This window comes from Marmota flaviventris, chromosome 11, assembly GCF_047511675.1.
Source record: "Marmota flaviventris isolate mMarFla1 chromosome 11, mMarFla1.hap1, whole genome shotgun sequence".
In the NCBI taxonomy this organism is placed as follows: Eukaryota; Metazoa; Chordata; class Mammalia; order Rodentia; family Sciuridae; genus Marmota; species Marmota flaviventris.
In genome coordinates, this window is record NC_092508.1 from 35,099,197 (window position 1) to 35,123,082 (window position 23,886).

General features: G+C 38.4%; 1 protein-coding gene across 4 annotated transcripts in view; it reads right to left on the reverse strand.

The window, feature by feature from the left end:
- Spats2l (spermatogenesis associated serine rich 2 like) overlaps nucleotides 1-23,886 on the reverse strand; it is a 161,402-nt gene that overhangs the window by 50,832 nt on the left and 86,684 nt on the right. For all 4 annotated transcript variants that reach the window (XM_071618942.1, XM_027925022.2, XM_027925020.2 and 1 more), the window contains exons 4-6: nucleotides 8,829-8,937; nucleotides 5,252-5,301; nucleotides 2,617-2,863 (exon numbers count right to left, since the gene is read on the reverse strand). In XM_071618942.1, the coding sequence (XP_071475043.1) occupies nucleotides 2,617-2,863; nucleotides 5,252-5,301; nucleotides 8,829-8,937 (406 nt within the window). The remainder of the gene's footprint in view (nucleotides 1-2,616; nucleotides 2,864-5,251; nucleotides 5,302-8,828; nucleotides 8,938-23,886) is intronic.

Here is a 23,886-nt window from a genome sequence, read left to right on the forward strand (position 1 = left end):
TTCATGTGAAAGCAATAACAAGTGAAGTTGGGAATCTGCTACTCCATTATTTAATCTCTTTCTCCTGCCCTGACTATAAATCAAAACATTCTCCAAATCGTAGACACAGTAAAAATTAAATTAAAAAATTCCTGGAGAATTTGGATTCAAAATGAAATAGATCATTTTTGTTGTTGCCACTGTCTTATTTTGTGCTTTTTTGTTTTGTTACTGGGAAACCCAGAGGTACTTTACCACTGAGTTATATCCCCAGCCTTTTTCTTTTGTACTTTGAGTCAGGGTTTCACTAAGTTGCTTAGGGCATTGTTTGGTTTTAAGAAAACCATCTTATAGTAAATGAGGATGATTTGAATTACAGCACTATTAATGGAGTTGTTAGGAAATTGTTTCTGGAAGAAAGTTTGTGCTTTGTGAGCAGTTTAAGGGCTGACCAGTGTGTTGTACAGAATGTCCATTTTCTAATGCCTCCTCACTGAATCCCTGACTTGGCACATGGCACATGACTTGGCACAAGTAATTTCTAGTTTGTCTCCCTGTCTCTTCTGCTGGACCCAACTCTTATCCTAGCCAGGGATGGTGTCTTACTCATCCTTGGCATGTCAGCTGCTGCCAATGCCTTGCAAACAGCAAAGTAATAGAGATAGGTGCTGGGTAAAGTTCCTCTCACTGTTTCCGAGCCTCTGTGTCCTCCCTATCACCTTGACTATTGGCCCCTTGATGCCCACTGCCACCATGGATGGCGCACTTGGGGGTGGCACCTCTCCTCTCCAAACCTTAAATTCCCTGGGGTACCCAGACCCCTCCCTACATGGATATCAGAATGTGATCCCCTCAAAGACTAGAACACACCTTATCCTTCTCAGAACCCACTGAGGCACCAAGCACAGTGCTCTGGATGTCAGATTATTTAAAAAAGTCACTGATTCAATCAAGTCAGGATTTTATAGCTAGAAGAGAAATGTTAGGAATTGATGAGTGGAGTGGTTTTCACTGAGGGATCTATCACCCCATAGGAGGCATTCTGAAAGGCCAAGGGGATGTTTTGAACATTTACCAAAATGATTGTATATGTGTGTTTGGGGGGAAGGGCTTCCACATGATCACAATCACAGGAACATCCTGTACAACAAAGAATTGTGCTGAGTTTTGAACTTTCTTATGTTTACCTGGACATTCATGATTGTTAAAAAAAAAAAATTATGAGGTGAATCTAGACAGTTTTACTAAGGACTTATAGGATTTACTTAGATTGCCAGGATTCAACTTCTGTGGAAACTGAGGGAAGGTGGTATGTTATGGTGTTCATGACTTGACTAAGTCTTTCCCCAAGTGGAAGATCACATGGCCAATTATACCAGCAGTCCTGATGCTGAAATTGGCACCCAGCACCCCCTGCCAATCTGGGTATTTATCAGCTGCATTCCAAGTGATTTCACATGTACGCACAACCATACTTACTGACGCTTTCTTCACATGTTAAATATAAAGAAACAGTGTCCACAGTATCCAGCTGACTACTGTCTGACATCTTACAAGTGCAAAGTGCACCACTACAAGTAGTCACTGGGTCACTCTATAAGGCCTTCCACTTTACTTATTTCTAGAGTTTTTATCTTTTTATTGAAATTCTATTTCTAGGTAAATTATATTATGTATAAGATTTATTTAAATATTTGTTATAAAAATGGGGCTTTGGGTCAGACAGCATTGAGAACAACTGATCTATTAGATTTCAATACAATTATGTTATGGTTTGAATGTGTTACCCAAATTATTGTGTTGAAAACTTAATCCCTAATGCAACAATATGGAAGAAACTTGAGCCTCCCCATCCTTATGAATGAGTTAAGGTTGTTATCATGGGAGAGGATTAGTTATTGCAGGAGTGGGTTACTTATAAAAGGAGAAAGTTTGTCCCATCACCCTTCAATCTTGGGACTTCCCAGCTTCTAGAACTTCAAGTCAAATAAACTTCTATTATTTATAATTTATCCTGCTGTGGTATTTTGTTAGAGTAGCAGCAGAAAACAGACTAAGACAGTTTTCTAATTTTACAGAAATGGGAGAAACTGGAGGGAAAAAATATGATGTATTCCAAGCCTAACAGTGTATTGAGAAGTAGCTTTTTGTAGATTAATTAATTATAGCTATAGTGCAAATAATTAACATTCCAGATTCTAACACCCTGGATACTCATATTCTATCACATCATATAAAATTCACCAGGAGTTAAAGTAATTTGATCTGCCCTTCCTAAAGGAAAATATTTAATAAGATTTCTTTTTGTCACCAATTATCCTTCCCTTATCCCAGGTGAATTCCAACAGAGGTGTCTACAAAGAAATAAGATTTTCCATTGTCCTGAGGATCCCAATACAGACTAGAACTTTTTTCTTTTTCTTTTTTTTTTTTAAGAACTTAGTGCAGGGCTAGATTGAGCACGTCTTCTTAACCCTGCACTCCTGCCCTATCCTGGCTTCAGGAAGCCCATGTGGATCCATGCATCTGTGCATAAGCGGATGCTTCTCCAGCATCACCAGTAGCAACCCTAAAGAGTTCCCTGTGTGTTCTTTTCTTCTGTGTCTTCCTAAGCAGATTTATTTAAGACTTACTGACCTGTGACCCCACGAAGCGCCTTTGAAGGTTCCTCGAGTATTGAGATCTTTTTCTCACGAGGGGCAAGGGCTGGCTTTTCATTGGCAGACTCAGAGGATGAGCTGTCCTTCTCACAGCCATTTATAAGGCCGTTCTGCATGGCTGGTGCCTGGGACTGCGGGGGCCCTGCTTCAGGCCTCTCGGCTTTGTCTTTTGCATCTTTGTTGCCTTGATGCTGCTTAGACTTGCTTCTTTTTCTTTTATTGTTCTATAATGAGAAACAAATGAGAAAATAATTATATTCAGCTCAGACTTGATCTGAGAGTTGAAAATAAGGTTACCTTTTTTTGTTTTGTTTTGTTCTTGGCTCTGTTAATAGGCAACCTATATCTTAACCACCAAGTTAATTTAAATATTTTCCTCCTACCAATATGTTGTCTAAATTTTTACATTACAAACACAGTTTCCTTTAAAAGGAGAAAAAGAGAACAAGGAATGGCATAAATAGCAGAGACATTTGAGCAATGTGAGGCTCTAATGTGTGAGTGGTAATACAATAAAATTTTGTCACATGAACTTGAGTTCGGCATTGGTGCCATTAGAGAGTAACTCTGGTTTCTTAAAGTGGTTATGGGCAGGGGAGGCCAGGTGCACACTAAGGTGTACACCTTCCATCACTCAGGAAGGATGGTGCCAGAGAGGAGGATTGGCAGGAAAAAGGGTCAAACTCTTCCTGGCAAAATGAGAAAGTAGAAGGTAGGTTGGGTACCTCTGAAATAGGCACCAACCAAGCAGGAAATTCCTGAAATTGCTGCCACTATCCAGAAAGTCTCAAGTAGCCATGGGATCCATAATCATCCCTGTGAATATTTAGGCTGGAGATGACAAATGCCAAACTCATCTGGTTCCACCTGGATTTGGACTGTGCAACAGTGTAGCTGATCCCTGGTCTTCTCAGCTACTAGCTAAACAGCATTACAAGGCTTCACTTTGTTTATCTGAAAGAGCATAACCCTGCATTTTATACAGATGAAGTTGTTTAGATCCCAATATCATATGGCAAAGTTTTACTATATTGCTCCTATGATGCCCTAATCATGAATATATAATATTATCTAGGAAATTAAGAGTAGCTACTCCTAAGTATGTGGTACACTTTCTTTGACTTTGGCTTTGCATCCAGTTGATATTCAGTGTACTTAACTCAGTAGGATGCAGGCTCCAGCCATGGCTTTGTTCTCCTGCATACTTGGGAAAGAAATGAAAAGAATGTATTTCTCTTGTTCACCTTCTTCCCCCTCCCTTTCTTCTCTTTTGAAGCCCCAGTCACTTTCCAATAAGATTCCTTTAGGTGAGAAATGAACATCATTGTGTGCAGGATAAAAGGGTCAATGGTACCTATTCCACCACCCCTTAGTGGGTCTGGGGAGTGGAGGGAGAAAGGCTTCCAGCTTTCAGGCCCTAAGTCTAGTCTAATGGGCTGGGGAGACCATTTCCCTATTGAGCCTCCAAGAGGAAGACTTGGTAATGAGTTGGGTCTGCAGCTGCTGCTGTCTGCTCCTTTTTTTTTTTTTCTTTTACATCAGAGAAATTTAAAACCCAAACCACACATCTGAAATTTTTCCATGTAAAGATAAATACTGCCTTTCAATCACTTGCAAATCATCTTCATCTCACACAGAAGCCTGAGAAGCTATGATTAAAGATAAGCAGAGATTGTCAAAGATGGTGGCACACAAAGATGAAAAAAAAATCTTATAATTCTTCTTATTATACATGAAACTAGAAGGAGAAAAGGGGGGAAAAGGATGATTCTTGTAATTTCAGTAATCTTGGGATTGTGTGAATGTAATGCTCCTTTTTGGTTTGTGAAAAACCTGTTTCACAGGCCTGTGATCTTCCCTCCTGGGAAAGGGTAGGCTGGCATATAATATCCCATGAGAACCAAAACACAGGGCCTGGCTGTGCCATGGTGCAAACAGGTGGGTCGGTGGCTTTGAAAAGAGCTGCAGCTTTTTGCCACTGTGTACCACTCATGTGCTCAGAAGTCACAGTCTCCTTGTGACTAGATAAGGGCTCAATACATGTAACTGGAACGGGACAGAGTAAAATCTCCTTCCCTCTGTCTCGGAGGAGGAGGGGCATGCCAGCGTTCAAGAAGGCCCCTTGCTTACCACAGCTTCAAGGAAGTTTTTGATCTTCCTTTATTAAAAATCAACCTTAGAATTCAGCCAAACAAGTATCTCAGGGCAGCCTTGTTTCAGATGAAAAAATATGTGAAAATATATTTAGAGCTTTTCAAGTATCTTTAAAAACACTCCTTAATTTTTTCCTTTGTAGTATGGGATATGTTCAGGCAAGTCAATGTCTTAAATGCTTTGAATTCTCCAGCTGGGTTCCCCTTAATACTTACAAAAAAACACAACTATAGGACTTCTTAAGCACACCTGGTGGTTAAAAAACACTGAACAGAAAATAGAGGCATTAATAATGAGAGTGGCTGGTAATTTAAGAAAGTCATGAATTTGGAAGCTTTCTGGGTATACATATTAATATATCTGAAAGAAGCATACAATTGGCAGCTTTGTTGAAATGATAACAACTTTGAAAGTTTTGATTGATGATGTTACTAATTCACAATCAATATTAATCTTACCTTCTTTTTTCCTGTCATATTCCATTCTTTGAGAACTTGAATTGCACTGCCTAGATAAAGACAAAAAGTCTTCAACAAATATCCATATAATAAAACACCACACAAAATACATCTCTTTCTTTTCATCCTGGTAGCAATTTTGCAGGGAACGGGGGCTTTTTGTTTGTTTTGCTACATCCTACCTTAATAAAAATGTGAGTTTCATTTCTTATTTCCCATATTTTCATTTAATTCACTGCATAATCTTAGTTTTATCTTAATATTAAGCTCCACTCCATGAAGCTTATTTTTTATCACTGTATTATCATAGGGAAAATGAAATATATCTTGAGAATTTTCTGATAGCTTCATTGCTATAGATAGAATTAAAATTATTCTGTTTAATATATGAATAAAAACACCCTAAATCTTCTGAACCAAACATGGGATTCTGAATATTATTAACCATGTGAATTATAGTTTTCCGGGTGGCTATTCTTTCTCTTTTTCTACTCATACTCTTACATTCAAAACCTGCAGGAGGATAGAAAATCGTATAGTATCAGTTTCTCTCTATCCACTGTGATAGGGATGGAACACGTTCACAAGGCTTCCATCTTGAAACTGACTAAGTTCATTAAATGATGACTTGAGTCACACGTTCCATCTATCCCATTCACACACAGACATGGGATGGCACTGACTTAGAGGAAAAGTCAGATCTGATTAAGTTATAAAACATTTTGACAGGATGTTTTATCTCTGGTCAGCTACGATAATCACTGTTTCCACGTGGTCGAACAAAGTTTACTGGTTTCAACTGCTGGGGGTAATTTTGATAACAAGTTACTGATAGTGAGTTCATCAGTTGTTTTCATATAAACAGGCATTTCTTAGAGGATAGCTCTTAAGTGTACTCTTTCAACAATGGTAAGCATTCTTATATGATCTTATTAGACTGATAGTTCTCTACCGAGAGTGTGTTGGCTAAACAAATAATAATAATAATAATAAACTGCAGGCTCGTCTCTGTAAGACGTTTCAAATGAGAAGGGTCCCAATGATTGGGTCCGTTGTGGCTGGCACATGCACAGAAGGCTCTTTTGCTAAGGTTTAGACAGGCGATTCATTCCTATCTACCCAGTTTCCAATTCCATGCCCCTCTTAGACTTGTTTGAGTTGCTTGTACTTGAAATAATAAGACTGCTCCTAAAAGTAATCTATAATTCAGACTTTTTATTAACTGGGCTTTTCGGATTTTCCCAAAGAATTAATGTTTCACAGTGTTTTCCTGTGCAAGAACTGTAGGAAGTTCTTTCATGAGGTTCTTGTGAAGTCACAACAGTGGTTCATAATCAGCAGGGTCATTTTTAACTGACAGCTAAGCTTCTGTTTTCTAAATAAAAGTAATTTTAAAAAGTGCTAACTCCTATTCTTTTTAATCAGAAGAAGGTGAATAGCTTCTGCTTTTATAACTGCAATATTCAATTAGTCCTCCAGTTTTTATATCTTGACATAAATTCTATTTGTGATTTGGACAGTGACCTTATAGAGAGTAATTCTAAAGAAGAAATACCCATATTTGCAGAGGATTTTGAAGCTGTTAGTATTAAATTTTAATTATACCGAAGCTGCTTGGAGGTTTTTAAGCCATGTGGAAATAGTGCTTGCAATATAACTTAGAAATGGCTCCTAACAAATATTTTTGACTCTCTGGTTTTTAAACAACTTTTCCAATTGGATTCCCAACCAAAATGATATGAGTTTCCTCGGCAATGAGTTTTATTAATGAAATCTCAACAGAGACAAGGTGAAATTTTCAAGGACAAGCAAAGTGATCCATCTAATCACAAACAGATTTGAAGGCAGTACTCTGCTCCTGCACATCTGCACATCTCATCAGGTCACTGAAATAAAAACTTTCATCATGGGGACCACGGGGGCCTCAATCCAAGCGGGGATTAGGAGGAATGGGGATAATAGCCTTTTTCCTTTTCTAAAATTTTTCTTCTGTACAAGTGATGTTGGCAAGTGAAACCTGAAAAGAGGACTTATCTGAGCCAGGATGTGCACATTTCCAAAAATTTTTTGAGACAAATGGCACCTAATGCTGCAGAGGCAGATTAATATTATATTTTCTATTATTTGTTTCGAATGACTAAGGATTCAACATCTTCTAGCTTATAGAGCAGGAAAAAACAGCAAAGTTATGCTCAGTCGATTTGCTTACAGGTCTATTTTGAATGATAATCATTTGCTAATTCACTCAGGATCCTAAACCTTGACTGCTGATACCAGAATGTGAGCATGTTTGGTTCCAAGATCTTGCCCTAAAATGCAATTATACTTGCAGAAACTCTGGAAGGTTATTCTACTCCCAGTCTACTCCTCGGAAAATAAGTAAATCATACCGTCCTTGGCAAATAAAGTGTAGATGGGCTACAACTGAGAAATGTGCTGACAGGTCTTCCCTGACTCTATTTGTCAGATTGTGTTTAGCTAGTCCATACTTACAAAATTGAAACTAATACCAGGACAGAAGACATTTAATAACTAAGGCCAGATAAGGGATCTTTGTTCAAAACTGAAACTTGTTTACTTCGATTAGAAGAAGAGAATTTCCCCATGATTTACAGAAAATCTAAAGCTTTAAGGTGTATACTTATAGGATTAAGCAAACTTCTGAGACTAGATTCTATAATGTCACAGGCAATGTAATGCCTAAAAAAAAAAAAACAATAAAAAACTTTATATACAGCAAAATTATTTTAGAGATAAGATGAACTGATGTTCTGAAAAAAATATAAAAGCCATAAACCAGTCCCCTTGGACTACAGAAGCACTGAGCTCAAGGACTCCAGTCATAAAGGTCAATAGTAAAGTTCACTGTCCTCCATTCTCAAAGATGCCATCAAACAAAGGACATTTGGGGGGGGGGATTTCTGGGGATTGAACCCAGGAGTGCTTTACCACTGAGCCATATCCTCAGTCCTTTTTGTTTTTCACTTTAAAAAAAAAATGCCTGGTTCTTTTTTTATTTTAAATATTTTTAGTTGTACATAGACACAATAACTTTTATTTTATTTTTTATGTGGTGCTGAGGATCAAACCCAGTGCTTTTCATATACTAAGCAAGTGCTCTACCACTGAGCTATAACCTTAGCCCCTTATTTTTTTACTTTGAGACAGGGTCTCATTAAGTTGCTTAAGGCCTCACGAAGTTGCTGAAGCTGGCCTTGAACTTGCAATCCTCTTGCCTCCTGAGTTGCTGAGATTACAGGCATGTGCCACCACACCTGGCAAAGGCCACGTTTAATAACAAAATCAGAATGACTGAGACATAAGGAAACTTATATAATTATATGAGCATTATAATCAGCATCCTTTGGAAACTATCAGAACTCTTTTTTTTAAATGAAGGAAAAATAACTTCTAAATTCTGCTCTTATTGAGTAGGACTGTGTGTTTTAAAATTCTAGTATATTTTTATGAAAACTAAAACATTGGTCACTGACATTCAGTTCATTTAAGGAAGAAAACAGAATACATGGAATATTGAGTTACACTGTCTTTGGCTTCAGGGAACACATGTACCCACCATCCACGAAGGCTTGCACAGCTTTATCCACGTTAAAATCAAACTGTTGTAGCACCAGGACTATTTCATTATTGCTTTTGTTGGGAACAACTGATCTAACTGCATAGATCTGTAAGAGAAAAGAAAAGAAAAAGAAAGGTAAACACTTCAAATATTTGTCTTCTATGAATCTCCCTTTGGATAGAATGATAGCTATTAGAAAGGCCTGAAAAGGTAACTGCATACTGTGGCTTTTTCAAACCAGTGAATGATCATCCTGGTAACCACCTTGATACCCACGCTTTTGGTGTACACACTGCTACAGAGAGCTCCTTGTTAGGCCTGTAAGAGCAACTGTGAAAAGCCAACTCTGGTTTTGCAATCTACCCTCCCCCAAGACCAAGATGCATACGAGATGTGTTTTCAGTGAGGACACAGAATCTTTTTCTGTCTCGGTCTTCTTTTCCACTGGCTCTGGGGTATCTTTAGAAAATGTATAGAAATAGCCTCATGCCTCAGCTTCTCTATCTGTGCCGTAAAAATAGTCATAACAGGGGTCACAGAAGCATGTTGTGAAACTCCGCTAATGTTTATAAAGATAGGAAAGGGTGGAGTGCTCTATTTATGAAATGGTAATGTTAGATGTAAATGAAAAATGTTCTCAAACACTTCTGAAAAATCAAACATTAAAAAAAGAAGTAAATACATATAGAAGCTAAGGATTTTGATCAATGCAAGCTTACATTCAATGATTAACGACCTATAAACATTTATTAATTAAATTTAGCATAGACTCTTTCTTGATGCCTGTTAGAATTAATTGGTCTTCATCTTAAAGAACTTATGATTATTACAGGATGCTCTATTTTAGCAAAACCTTGTTCACCCAGCTTTCTAAAAAATGATTTCTGCACTGATGAATACTAGAGTACTGTATAGTGTAAAGGTAAGTGGTCATTAAAGCACTATACAATCTTTACATGTTTTCACTAGTGGTTAAATTATGACCAGTGAGTTTTAAAGTTAAATGCAGTTTGCTGTAATAGGATTCATGGAATATGGATTATTTGAGCATGGTATGTATAATGTGATGCTATTGACCAGAGCATTTCATTGGGCAGTGCACCCTATTTCTTGATTATGTTAGAAAATGGCAGCCTATTTCATATAGATCTGTGTATAAGAATATTTGGGTTATAATGAGAAAACAGCACAAGCTATGAGTATATGACTTGTAGAGGTGCTGACATTATTGATTAGAAAGTTGGTTTTGAATCCTGACATTTATAAATGCTAAATATGAGTTTTACCAAGAGCTCCAATACAAATATATATGGCTCTCAAGGTTCTTTTGTTTTCTATGGCTCTTAGTTTCTCCAGCCTCCATTAAAAAGAAATTAACTCCTTAAAATTTTAAGTTTTTTTCTTACTTCTTCTCTGTACACCTTCTTTAAAAAATTCAATTCTGGGGCTATTTCTTGTACACCTACTATGTGGTGAGGCACCAAACTTTTTGGAGCATAGAGACTAAAGGGAGTATATACACTGATTGAATGAATGATGACAATAATTAATATATACTTTTAAATTATATATGAGTGCTATAAATTCATTGACAGTGAGATTTGACTTTATAGATAGGCTCTGATATGGAGGATAAGTGAGCAGAGATGGGAGGGAGGGGAAGAGGAAGCAACAGCATGAATGGGGGGAGGCACAGTGAGAGGGAGTGCCTGGAGGTGAGGCAGAGGGTGAGGCTTGCAGAACACAGGTGAGGCCAGTGACCAGATCAGACAGGGCCTGCAAGACCATGAGTGTAGGCCTTCCGAGCATCCCTCCACTGTACTTTCTCTTTCATCACTGTGTTAGAGAATTTTTTCTCTCCCACCTCCCTTTTGGAAAAACATTTAATGGGTGTCAAGATGGGGAGAAAGCAAAAACAAAAATCCTGAATCCAGTCCAGGAAGGTTATTAACAGTCCAAACAATAAATAATGTTGTCTTATAGATATGTATATATTGAAGTTATATATAAAAATGGCATGTTATCCTTCTAATAAATTTCTTTAAAATTCTCACATTTCAAATCACTATGGTTTAGCTCCTATTATATGAAATGTCTTAATAATTACCATCATTATTACCACATCAAGCATGCCATTCTAAATGATACAATACTTAGCTATTAATTACATGAACTATATTATTGTTACATTAGACCAAAGTTTCTAATCTACCTACACATCTGTGCGAATGGCACAGACCCAAAATTATGGAATAGACTTAAAATAATTGCTTTCCCTGCTTCTTATCTCTCCCCCGAAAAACTAATACATTTTATGTTAAGGCAAAACACAATATAAACCACTGCTTGTAGAGACACTACCTTTTTAGATATTTATACTGTTCTTTCCTATTCTCCTTTAAAAGAAAAAAAAACCCATGGTCAGATGTACGCAGAATACATATTCTATCTTTGGCATTTTTCTATATCTTACTCAGAAAATTGTCAACAACTGAGTTCTGATATCAAATCTAACTATGCAATTGGATACAATTCCTAGAGGATGATTAGGACAGGTATTCTAAATTTTGCAGAAATGGGGGTGGGAGGGGAAAAAAGCCTATTCTTGGAGAGTCCACAGAAATATGGAATTCCAGTGAGTTTCTGGGCCAACCTCAATTTCTGCTTTGACCTCTAGATTTGGCTAATGTGAAGAGAGAGCAGCATAGTTTCCCATCCTTGTTATTTATTTACTCATTACATTTATTTTCCTATGGAAATGTCTTTGAGCAAGATGGAGAAATTGCATTCACTCACATGGGCATGTAAACATGAAAGAACGTCACTGTGGCATTATTCATGACCCAGCAGAATCACAAAGATTTAAGCATTTAAATCTCAGAGACCTCATTATGAAGTAGCATTAAATACGAGGCATGGATGGCCAAGGCTGAACTGTTGTGAGGTTGTGCTCAAAGGCTGCCTTTGCATTTGGAAAGGAAGCTTCTGGAAAGAGAGCTTCTGGAGGAATGGATCAATCAATGCATGACTAATGGCAGTCTGCATACAGAGAACTCATCAAATTCGCGCCTGCAGTGGCTGTTTTGCAGAGGCCGTTTCTGGTGACACTTCACGCACAGCCTTTCCTTCAGCGCCAGGCCCAAGCTGGTGTGGAGGCTGCTGCAGTTTCACACGTAAGGCCGCTGTTGGAAGCCACTGCACTTGCATGCAGCCTTACAGCTCTCATGCCCCAAACAGAGAGGTTCATAGGTGCCCGCCAGGCGGCCAATTAGGCAGCTGGGTGACAGTCAAGACCGCTAGTTAGTGGTTCATTTACAAATTGTGCTCCTCCGTTTTGTTTTGCTTCTACTAATTTAAATCTGGTTTGGCAAATTCAATTTGCTATTTCGAAACAGCAGGTTGGTTAGATATTACCTTCTGAGTATTTTCATCTCCATTCCCCCCTCTCTGGGGCTTTCCTATCTGGCACTGTAGGCTCTGGCCCACTCTGCCTCTAGCCCACCCAGCTGGAACCTCGCCTGCATTAAGCAGCATGGCAGTATGACTTTCATGGACCCAGTTTGGCTTTAGCTTTCCACATGAACCTACCTCCCCTGTACCAGAGCTGGGTGGTTTAAGAGCTGATAACAGATATTCTAGTTCGCACTAGGCATAGTTATTTGTTTTTATCTATGACGACTTAGCAATTCTTGGGTTACTGCTAAGTCACTTAAACTATGTCTGAGTTTCCAGAGTGATTCTGACCCAAGTTTTCCATTCACCTACACAGCTGTGCGATCAGCAAAGACCCAGAATTATCAAATGAATATAAACTAACTGCTTCCTCTGCTTCCAATCTCTTTCCCTGCAAATTCATCCCAAAGCTGCTACTCTCCCTAAAACACAATTGTCTCTCAGTATCAATACATAGGGCATTGGTTCCAAGGTCTCCCACAGGTACCCAAACTCACATGTGCTCAAGTCCCTTATATAAAAAAGTGTAGTATTTGCGTATGACCTATGCACATCTCCCACATACTTAAATCATCTCTAGATTACTTATAAAACCTAATACAATGTTAATGCTATTTACTGTACTGCCTAGGGAATAATTACAAGAAAATAAAAGGTCTACACATGTTTAGTACAGATGTAATTTTCTTCTGAACATTTTCCATCCATGGTTAATTGAATTGTTGGATGCTAAACATATGGATACGGAGGGCCAACTACATAATCACGACTATTTTACTCCCTCCTTAAGAACTTAAAAAATAGTGTGAAATTTCTAAATCCTGGCATTCAAGGCCATCAGTAGCTGGGCTCCAAGAGCCCACCTCTGCTTGGGCTTTGCCTTTAACCTAAGACACTTTGTCTGAGTCTTGCCTTCCAGCTGAAATTCCAAGTGCTCCATGAAGCTCTTCTCATTCCTCCTCACCAGAAGCATCTCTGCCTTGACTTCTGTAGCCCTTTGTCAATAGGTGTCTTAGCACCTTGTCCTTCATATCCTAAGCATTCATGTACGTGTTGTGTCTCCTCCCTGAGAGTAAGCAATATTAGGGAAGAATCTTCATCTCAGTAATTTCTGTATGATCGTCATGCCCATTCCAGAATGACTAGCATGGTTCATCTAGTAGGTATTTAATAAAATATTTGTCAACATGTACCTATACCAGAAGGTCAACGTGTACCTATACCAGACTGCTACTCAGAGTCAAAAGAATATTCCACTAATGTGTTTGAACCATCTCATTACTCTGCAGGTACCATCCACTATAATAGGGAGTGGGTCTCAGTTGACTGTGGCATGGACCTAAGCACTGCGTGGGTCAGGAGAACATACTTACTTTTTTTTTATATTTCATTAACAGAGACTGGAAGAATATTTCAATAATCCAATAATCTCTGAAATATGAGACTTTTAAATTCTTACAATTTTACTTCTGTATAGTAAGAAACTTATGGTACTTCAGTAAATTTCAAAAATATTTAAAAAAAAATGGAGATGGGGGCATGGGTCAGTGAGAGTATGTGCTTAGCATGTGTGAGGCCCTGGATTTGATCCTCAGAATCACAAACAATAACAAAAGAAAAAAGAAATACCATAACTGTCTATCTATCCTTTCAAAGCTCAGCTTAGGAGAAAGACACTAGTTGAACGCTAAGTATGACAGGATCTTAAAAAGAATCACAGATGGTTCTTCTCTAAGGAGACACAGTCTAGCAATGGAGCCAGAAATATCTATAATAAAAGTATGTAATAAGTGCTGTACTGTCTTTATGAACAAGGTACTGTGGTACTACAGAGAAGGGAGAAATTAAGTTTGCCTGAGAAGGGGAGCATACTTCCTAGAGGGACAAGCCAAATGTCATGGAAGGAGCATTGGAAATAAACAGACCAGTGTTCTAATGTTGGCTCTGCTACGTGCTAGCTCAGTGACCTTAGGTGAACTACTTAAGTCTTTGAAACTTGGTTTTGTAGCTGTAAAATGAAGATATTACCTGACAGAGTCTATAAAAATAGGAAAAGATGATGTATGTAAAGTGTTTGATATAGAATTAGATCTATATTAGTTGCTCAATAAAATTTAAATAGAAAAAAAGTGGGAATATTTACATTGGGCCATGAAGAAGAAGGTATGGATCTATCTGTTGCTTTGAAATGGCAACATGTAACTAGAGTAGGTCAGGACTTATTTGGGGAAGATTGTCTTATATACCTCCTTCTCAGAGAACCTCCTGGGCCCCACAGTCTCTCCCAATCCCCATCCTAAGCTACTGGTACCGTAAGTGCATCTTTAGCTTGGTTAGCACGTACTCTCATCTCCCTCTTATTCTTTCATTTAACTATTTATTAAATGTGCAGGGAACTGCACTAGTGACCAGACACAGCAATAACAAAAGATATATGATCACTGCCAAATCTAGAGAAGGAAATAGATGTGAACACGTAAATTAAAACCTGACAAATCCACTGTAAGTTAAAAACATTGTAAGTTAAAAATGGATTTAGTATGTGTAACCTACTGTGTTATATGTATTACATTTATATTAGTCTACAGCTGGGCAAATCATGTAATACAAAGCCTATTTTATAACAAGGAGCTGAACAGCTTCATTTATTGAACACTGTACTGAAAGTGAGAAACAGAACTGTCATATGGATATTACTTTTGCATCACTGTAAAGTCAAAAATTGTCAATCAAACCATAGTAAGTCAGGGACCGTCTATAATTGCATCTCATGCTAAGTGAGTGCTATGAAGGCAACGACCAAAGTACACTGACAACGAACCATAACGGTCAGGAAGAGGCCCAGCTTGAAAAGGCAAATGGACCAATCAGATTCTCTGCCTTGAAAGTCTCAGCTATTCAACGCAAAGGAAGAGACATCATTGTGGAGATAGACAGGGGCTGTCCTGGGGCTGTCTCACTGTCTCACTTGCTGTTTCCTTAACTTCCCAAAATCTCTGGACACCTTGCCAGACCTGTTTAATAACCCCCCCCCCCTTTTTTTTTTTACTTGCACCAGTTTGAGGTGGTTTCATTTTCTAGAGCAAGTAGTGCTTGCCTGAAGGCAATATTAGCAGATAAGGCTGGAAATAAAAATACACAGCCAAATAATTACTCCAGTTGGCAAAGGGGAGAGATGGAACATTTGAAAGATAAATACAGTCAGATTGGAAATGAAAGACTGGGGAAAAAAAAGAAGCCCAGGAGTCTCGCTCAGAAACCTTTTCTGGCACTCATTCTGCTGTCATTATTTACTTATGTGGCTATTTTCCCCACCAGGATGAGAGCTTTTGAATGACATGGAGAAAATCTTTATATCCAGGGTCTCAAACAGTGGGCAAAGCTGGGCGCCGTGGAGCATGCCTGTAATCCCAGTGGCTCAGGAGGCTGAGAGAGGAGGATCACAAGTTCAAAGTCAACCTCAGCAAGGGCAAAGTGCTAAGCAACTCAGTGAAACTATGTCTCTAATTAAATACAAATTGGGCTGGGGATGTGGTTCAGTGGTTGAGTGCCCCTGAGTTCAATCCCTGGTACCCACAAAAAAAAAACCCTCAGTAGACGATATTTAGTAGATGGATTTATAAATGTTTGTCAAATAACTGAATAAATGATTGAATGAATAAAACACAGGAAATCTAGTAAAATGGTCATTGAAATATTCCAGGTTTTTTACCCCCCAACTTTTTTAGTGTATCTCTAAAATTCTTCATAAAGCATTACACATAATTAAAAAGCTTAATGGGGGGCTGGGGTTGTGGCTCAGAGGTAGAGTGCTTACCTAGCATGTGTGAGACACTGGGTTCAATCCTGGGCACCACATAAAAATAAATAAATAAAGGGGCTGGGGATGTGGCTCAAGCGGTAACGGCGCTCGCCTGGCTTGCGCAGGGCGCTGGGTTTGATCCTCAGCACCATATAAAAATAAAATAAAGATGTTGTGTCCACCAAAAACTGAAAAATAAATATTAAAAAAATTCTCTCTCTTTAAAATACATAAATAAATAAATAATAAATAAAATCTATTGTGTCCATCTATAACTAAAACAAATACACACACACACACACACACACACACATATATATATATATACATACATACATACATACATATATACATATTTTAAGGCTTAATGGATTCAAACTCAAAATGTATGGTGTGCCTCTTAGATCCCAAGCACAGCACATGGCTGTTTCCAAGTCTTGAAGAGTTTGCAATCTTAGAGGTGAGCTTAATCCTAAACCCTACAATAAAGACAGCAAACAGCAGCAACTCCATTTCATACCAATGAGAACCAGAGTTATTTATGGGTTTGCCATTTCTGCAACTTTGAAGGAAATTTTATAATCAGCTTTGGTCACATTTCTCAAATGCTAAGCCATTCAGAGATGCCTTAAAAATAGTTCATCTGTTGTACGTTTTGCTTCACTTTCTGGGCCACTAATATTATCTACACACTAAGGAGAAAATAAGGCAGTTCTCCTATGAATCTTCTTGGGGAAGAAAATACTCCTTGCAGACCAGTACCTTTACATCATGTATAGTTCCATAATTTAATTGCCTTTTCTAACATCGATTTCCTGTCAGCAAAAAATTGTTCAGGGGATATTGTCATGTTATACTTGGCTGACTTTTGCAGAATTAACACCAGGGTCACAAATAAAAATTAAGGAAATAAGAATTAGAAAGAATGATGAAGACTTGAAGATGCAAACCAAACAAACAAAACAACAACAACAGTTTTCAAGAATCATAGGAAGCTTGAAGTGAAGAGAATCTTAGCAGTAGCCTACTTGTGGCTTCTCAAACTTTAAAATACATCCCTATCACCTGGGGATCTGATTAGAATGCAGATTCTGATTCGGAGGCTTGGGGTGAGATTCTTGAGACTCTGCATTTCTAATAAACTCCCAGGTGAGGTAGATGCTGCTGGTTCAAGGCTGTGGCAGCAGAATAATGGCTCCCCAAGGACCACTATGTCCTGATCCCCCAGAATCTATGGATACATCAGGTTATGTGGCAAACTGAACTTGCAGATGGAATCAAGGTTGTTAGCCTATCTCCAGAGATAGAGAGATTGTCCTTGATAATCTCAGTGAACCCAACATAATAACAAGGACCCCTGTTAAGTGAAAGAAGGTGGAATATAGTCAGTGATGCAATGTGAGAAAGACTGGCCAAGCCACTGAGGAGTTGAAGGAAGAAGGGGCGATGAGCTAAGGAATGCAGGCAGCTTCCAAAGCTGAAAAGGCAAGACAGTGAATTCTCCACCAAACCCCCAGAAAGGAATGCAGTTCTGCTGACACCTCGATCAAGCCCAGTGAGACCCATTCAGACTTCTGACCTCCAGAATGCTAAGATAATCAGTATGTGCTGTTTTAAGCCACTACCCTTGACAAATTGCTACAGTGGCAACAGGCAGCTAATACAAAGGACCTCTTTTGAGAAACAATTCTGACACTTTCTTCCTTCTTATAAAGACAAATTGTTTCCAAATCCACAAATTATCCTCTATTTATTTATTTTTATTAAGTATTTTAAGTTCTTGTGCTTTTTTAGAAATACATATATTTTTACTTGTGGGTGAACCTTTATTTATTTATTTTTTATGTGGTGCTGAGAATCGAAACTAGTGCCTCACACTCACACATGCTAGGCAAGTGTACTTCCACAGAGCCACAACCCCAGCCCTCTTGTGCTCTTTTTGTGTGTATGTATGTGGTGCTGGGGATCAAACCACAGCTCACATGTGCTGGGCAAATAAATGATCTGCCACTGAACTACACCTCCATCTCCCCAATTATCCTCTTTAAAACACACACACACATACACACACACACACACATACACACACATACACACATACACACACACGCCTTCCATTTGGCAGCCTTCCCCACCAAAGGTTTTGGGAGAATTATTGCAAGTCAGATTTTGTGAGAAAAAGTAAGATGAATCTGACACAATCTTTGCCCCAAGGAGCTGACTAAATGGTAAGGAAAATAAGGCAAAGACACACAGAAAAACAAAACAAACCAAAAAAAAAAAAAAAAAAAAAACAAAAAAAACAATGGACAGAAGTCATTCTCATAATAAAACTCTCTCTGGATCTCATCTACTCCCTGCCTGTTCTTTCTTTCAGATTCCTTTTGTCTTTCACCAAGATTCTGGGATAAAAACCTCAGTGGGTCCTGTGACTTAGTTTCCCCTCTCTCCAATCCATCTTAAAACAATCCCTGCACAAGGATCTCCATCACGTTCACTGATGGAAAGAAGGAGCCAGCAGTGAGAAAGCATTTGAAGAGAGGAGATAGAGGAGATGAATTATGAAACCAGGTCCCACAGGAAATGAGAGAAAATGGCACCAAAGTTCATGTGGAAAAGCAAGCTTTGGATAGGAGGGGAGATTCTTTTCTCTCTTTCTCAGTATTCTGAGAAAGGAGGATTAGGAGAGAAAGAGAAAGCAAAGAAACGATAAAAATCTGAGACTGTGGAAAGGAAAATCTCTGGAAGCCATTCCTCTGGTTTAAAAAGTGAAGAAAGATTTAGAGTTGCATCCACTGGGAATGAGATAGGAAATGGTCTTGGACAATGAAAGAGGGCTAAGCAGGCCTGAAGGCCCACTAATGCTGGACAGCACAGATCTGTCGCAGAGCCAGCTGGCATGGATTTCTCCAGCAATTCTTCATGAGCCGGAAGCAGGAACAAAGGAAAAGAATGGCCCAAGGTTACAAACTGTAAGAAATACAGTGGTAGGTCTTAGGATTCCAGGATTTGGGTGCTGGGTACCATAAGGGTAGTTGATGAAAGCGTCCGGGGTCTATGAGGGGAATGATGGATTGGGAGACAAGGGAGAGGGGGAGGGATGAGAGATCTAATTGAGAAAAAAGGGATGAGAGAGGTCAATGATAAGGAAATGACCAGAAAATGGATGTTAGATATTACCAGTTCTAGCCTTCTGATGTATAAGAACTAAGTAGTGCTCCCCAGAATTCCATCTTTATGGGGTAAACATATGCTTTATAGCAATTTTTCATAAGCTGTGATTCCCAAGCTTCCACCATCTGGCAGAGCTCTTCCAAGTGTTTACTGTTAAAATGTGGTTCCATAAATGATGCATATTTTGTTCCAGAACAGGCTGGATTAGAGAAGGACTGGGAGACCAGTACCTGCCATGGTGGTAACCCACTTATCTATGAAAATGTCTAATATGACATTAGCACTTTTAGGAGCCACACCAATTACTGGATCAAATGGAACTTACTTACTATTAATTCTCCCCAGGTTGTTTCTGTGATAAGCATCCTTAATCCTATATTTGTACAATGACTAGAATATAAGGCTAGCATTTTGACACCATTTTTGTTAAATTTCAATGTATCAGTTCTGACTCATTACTATAGCCTGCTGGTATCTTTTGGAACCTCACATTTTGCTCCCACAAACAGGCAGTGAACTAGTTATTCTTTCCAATTTTGTATCATTTAAAAACTTAGTTGACATCTCCTATACCTTAGTAGATTTGTTGGTCTGAATTTCATATAGGACAGAGCCTAATTGTTGGTGTGAATTTTTATAGGTCAGAGATAAGTACAGAGGCCAGAGTATTTACCACACTCCCAGAGTTGATATTGATTTAAAAAAAAATTATTTGTAGTTGTAGATAGACAGAATGCCTTCATTTTATTCGTTCATTTTTATGTGGTGCTAAGAATCGAACCCAGTGCCTCACACATGCTAGACAATCGCTCTGCCACTGAGCTACAGCCCCAGTTCTATTTTTTAATTCACATTCATTTACTTATTCATTCAGTCAATCAGTCATAACCTACAGACTCCAAAGGTGGACCGTAAGCTGTGACACATACATCCCCTGACCTGAGTTGGAATTTATAGTCTAGGAAGACAGATGTTTGATAACAGATGTGTGATAACAGAAGTAAAGATGCTTTGTTATCTGTCAGGGGAAACTAATATTAACTTAGAAAGTTATGGAAGCCCTAAAGATTGAAGTTAATTTACACAAAATGCAGGGTGAGAAGCACTAAGTCAAGGGAGGGGAAAGGGAGAAGACATAGAGTATTTCAGGAGGAGCATACACTCAGATTTCTGTCAATCTGTACTCGGTCAAGAAACTGAACATTTGAAAAAAAATGTTTGAATGGCAGATGAGTGGGGCATGCCTCGAGGGAAAGAAGGAACAGTGTTCAAATGGAGGGGACTGCAGAAGAAGATGGAGACCAAGGAACTGGGTGAAGATGCGAACGTCCTGCAAGTCATAGGACGATTTTTAAGCCTTATACTAAGAGTAAGCCATTGAATAGTTTTACTTAGGAGAGGAAGATGCATATTGGCTATTTAAGAAGGTTATTCTGGCCTCTTTGTGGATGAGTGGGAGGAGAACAAAAGAAGGCTGGTTAGAATTCTACTGCAATCTCCAGGGGAGAGAAAATGGACCAAGATGGGACATGGTAGAGAAGGATTCACACATTGCTTGGAAGAAGGCCATTGATTTGTGTTTAATTAGGTGGAAGAAATGAGGAAGATAAAGCAATGTGGATGGATGACTTCCAGATTTGGGGCTCGAGTGCCTATGTGGCCAGTGGGGTAATTTCCTGAGAAAGGAGCTGTGGTAGAGATGGGGTGCTATGCTTGAGGGGGAAACTAGCTTTACTTTTTGAGGAGCCTGTGAGACATCCATGTCTAGATCTAGAAGGCAGCTGAATCTATGATTTTGGAAAACAGGGGAAGAACTGAGATAGTGATAAAGATTCGATCATTGTTGGCATCAAATAGTGGGTATCAACTCAGGTTGCAAACTGAAATCACCTGGTAACTTTTAAAAATTTACATACCCCTGAGCTCCCCAGACAATCATACACTTAGTATTCATTTTTTAAAAAGTTTTTATCATGGGTTTAATGTCCAATCAGAATTGGACTCATGGTCCTCAAACCATGAGTGAGCCATATAACGGAAGTCATAGATTGTTAAGGAAGAGTGGGCAAGGAAAAGAAAAGCAGGTATTATAGGACAAATCTCTTTTTAGGTTTACTGTTCATCTCCTGCTCATTTACCTGAGTGTACTATTATACTCCCATTATTTATGCAATATCATAATATAAAAAATATTAGTATTCCTTTTTTGTCAATCAAAACTGGGAGAGAGATTTTTCCCCTCTCCCTTCAGTTAACCTACTGCTGCAGAACAAGTACCCCAAACCTTGTGGCTTAGTCTATTACTTTTCCCTGTTCATGTGAGTCAGGAATTTGAGAGTTCAGTTGAGTGAGTCACTTTGGGGTCTCTCATGCAGGCAGATGATGGAGGAGAGAGAGGCTGGTGTACTGAGGACTGGCTGGGCATCTCTCTCTTTATGTAGCCTCAAGGCCATTCCACATGGTTTCTCTTGATGGGCTAGTCTGTCCTTCCTCATAGCATGGTGGCGTTAGAACAGTCAGGTTGCTTACATGGCAGTCCAGCGTTCCATGAAGTATCCAATTCATGAGGAAGAGCAGAATCACCTAGCTTTGAAGTCACTTCCATCCTAGTATACCGTTCAGCCAGCTCCAAAAACCCACCCAGTTATAAGGGGAGGGTCAGAGACTCCATTTCTTAAAGAGGGAGATTCTGTTTGTTGTTGCCACTTTGGCGAATACAATCTGCTTCAAAGGATTAAAGATAATGAATGCAACAACCCAGAGTTCTTTCAATCTATTTTGTATCTATACTTGGTGAAGACACTGAACGTTTGGAAAAAAGCAAATTAATTTAACAGTTGTTAAAACACAAAATGGAAATCGATAGTTTATGTTAGATATTACTTCTTTAACTCCTAGAAATAAGTCTGATGATTTGCAGAATAAGACATACTCATATGGACTTTACTCCTATCTAAAGAATAGTAAAATTAAATTAAATAAACAAAATGTCTTAAATCTTTTAATTTAGTCCATGAGCAATTTTTCACATCAGAATTTTGATCTTCAATCTGACACTTGAAATTATATGAAATGGTTGCTATTGGTAACAGCCTCTTTAATTTACACTGAGACAAGCAACGGTTTAATACACATTTCATTTCACCCATCTAGCTAGCATTATTCTGTGTAGACCTGCATGTTTTCTATAATTGTGCTTGATTCTTTCTATTTTTCCAGAATTACCAGTTAGACTTGCAAATAATTTTAGGGCTGGGTGAGCCCCTGAGTCCAATAGAAGTCAGTTTTCAGCTGTTCATACCTATATAGTCTTAGGATTAGGAAAATATTCTGTCTGACCACTATCTTGAATGAATTCCATATTCAGACTTATTACTGCAGACAAAAAAAGGGAGATATTTTGCTTTTGGTATTTTAATCACAGTAGAAATTTATCTTCTGCTTCTATCAGAATATTCAGTCAAATCTTTGCTCATTTTCTTTGGAATTTAGTGTTCACTGGGGGAGGAGGGGATGATAATTATTGACACCCATTCTTACTGTGTGTATGTGTTTCCTCCTGCTCATTTACAGACTTTAAGAGTACTATAAAGGTATAAGTCACTATTACCTTTTAATCAATACTAGAATAAAAAAGTTAATTACCCTATAGTCAATGCTAGAATCAGAAAGTTAATTTAATCAACGTATTATGTTAACTTTGGATATTTCTTCACTATGTTGTGGAAGAAGCAGACCACTTGAATACCCTTTGAATACCCTTGAAAACCAGGGATACACTTCTTCTTTAAGAGGTGCTTATTGATTTTCTTTTCTTTTTTTTGGTTCATATTTTTCTTATTGGTGTACTATAGCTGTACATAATGGTGAGATTTATTGTTATATATTCATACATGTATACACTATAATTTGGCCAATATCATTCCCTAGTATTTTCCCTTTTCCTCTCCTCCTACCCCTGATCCCTTTCCTCTCTACTAATTTCCCTTTGATTTTCATGAAATCATCCCTACTCCCCCCCACTCCTGTGCTTTTTTCCTCTCTAGCTTCCACATATGAGAGAAAACATATGACCCAGGTCTTCTAAGTTTGAATTATTTAGGTTAACATAATACTTATATATATATATATATATAATATTTTCTTCATCCATCCTTCCACTGATGGACACCTATGCTACCTATGCTGGCTTTCATAGTTTGGCTATTGTGAATTGTGTTGCTATAAATATGGGTATGCATGTATCATTTTAGTATGATAACTTTACTTCTTTAGACTAAACACCAAGGAGTGGTTTAGTTGGGTCATATGGTGGTTCCATGCATAGTCTTTACAGGAACCTCCATACTGCTTCTATAGTGGTTGTACTAGTTTACAGTCCCACCAACAGTGCAAAAGTATTCCTTTTCTTCATATCCTCTCCTGCATTTATTATTGTTTATATTTTTGATGGTTGCTGTGGAGAGCCAACCATGGGCTGTGTGTGAACTACATCGTCATCACAGCTTAGTGAAGAGGAGAATCTGATGTCTGGGAACTTCCAGTGGAAATCTCTGGCTAAGACTGCCCAGACACATGTGACCCTATTTAAGCTCTACCTCAGGTCCCACACAGCCCTGGAGATGG